At 36.2% G+C, this 791-nt stretch overlaps 1 protein-coding gene across 1 annotated transcript in view; it reads right to left on the bottom strand.

Annotated features, from left to right (window-relative positions):
* The window catches only part of LOC119592246 (sarcolemmal membrane-associated protein-like), a gene marked incomplete in the record, with an annotated part of 84,028 nt that overhangs the window by 13,898 nt on the left and 69,339 nt on the right, over nucleotides 1-791 (bottom strand). Inside the window, 2 exon segments of the mRNA XM_037941082.1 lie at nucleotides 387-482; nucleotides 632-779. Coding sequence (XP_037797010.1) covers nucleotides 387-482; nucleotides 632-779 — 244 coding nt within the window.

Here is a 791-nt window from a genome sequence, read left to right as displayed (position 1 = left end):
TTAGATTATCTAGCCTTACAAGCTCATGTGCTCTTTAAATTCCATATAAGAACCTAATAATCTCTTAAGAATATTATCTATAGTGATATTCATTTATTTTTACAACAGAGCCACCTTAGTTACCTACAATCACTATGAAAGCTGCATCTTATGCAAATTCAATTACCAGCATAATGTTCCAGTAATTACAGCAGCATAACTTCCTCTCCAATTTATAGATATTGCTTGTAATTCATTCTTTAATATACAAATTCTTTCTCCATCCACGAACAAACTGAATATGGGATATTTGTGAGGATTTATTTTTAAAATACTTCTCTGGGAGAAGAGACTCCATTTAAGCTGTCATGTAGTTGTGCAATGAATACCGTTGCATTATTGCATACCTTGGAGTATGTGGTAAGTTGAGCTTCTAAGGTTTCTAGTCGTTGCAGTAACCGATCTTCATCAATCATGGCATTCCAGCTCTGTGTAGCAGCTTCCTGTAAACAGATATCCAAATACTTGATATATTTCTCTTTTTTAAAGGAAATGTCCATGGAAAATTATACATACTTTCAAATAAATGCATTTTTCTGAGTATGTCTCTTCAATTTGGGTCTTACTGGGAGATGCTCTTTTAAATACAGACCTGAGTAGAAGACACCAATCGTTGCAAGGTAGCCAATTTTGTCTCAATCTGTTGTTCACGGTGAGTTGCTTCCTGGAGATATGTTCGTAACTGGTACAGTTCCTGTGCTGAGACACTGGTGACTGCTCCACCTACTGCCGTTGAAGGACTGGGGAAGAAA

Source organism: Penaeus monodon, chromosome 29, assembly GCF_015228065.2.
Source record: "Penaeus monodon isolate SGIC_2016 chromosome 29, NSTDA_Pmon_1, whole genome shotgun sequence".
NCBI lineage: Eukaryota > Metazoa > Arthropoda > Malacostraca > Decapoda > Penaeidae > Penaeus > Penaeus monodon.
Note: the sequence above shows the minus strand (reverse complement) of the source record. Positions and strands in the feature narration are given on the sequence as shown.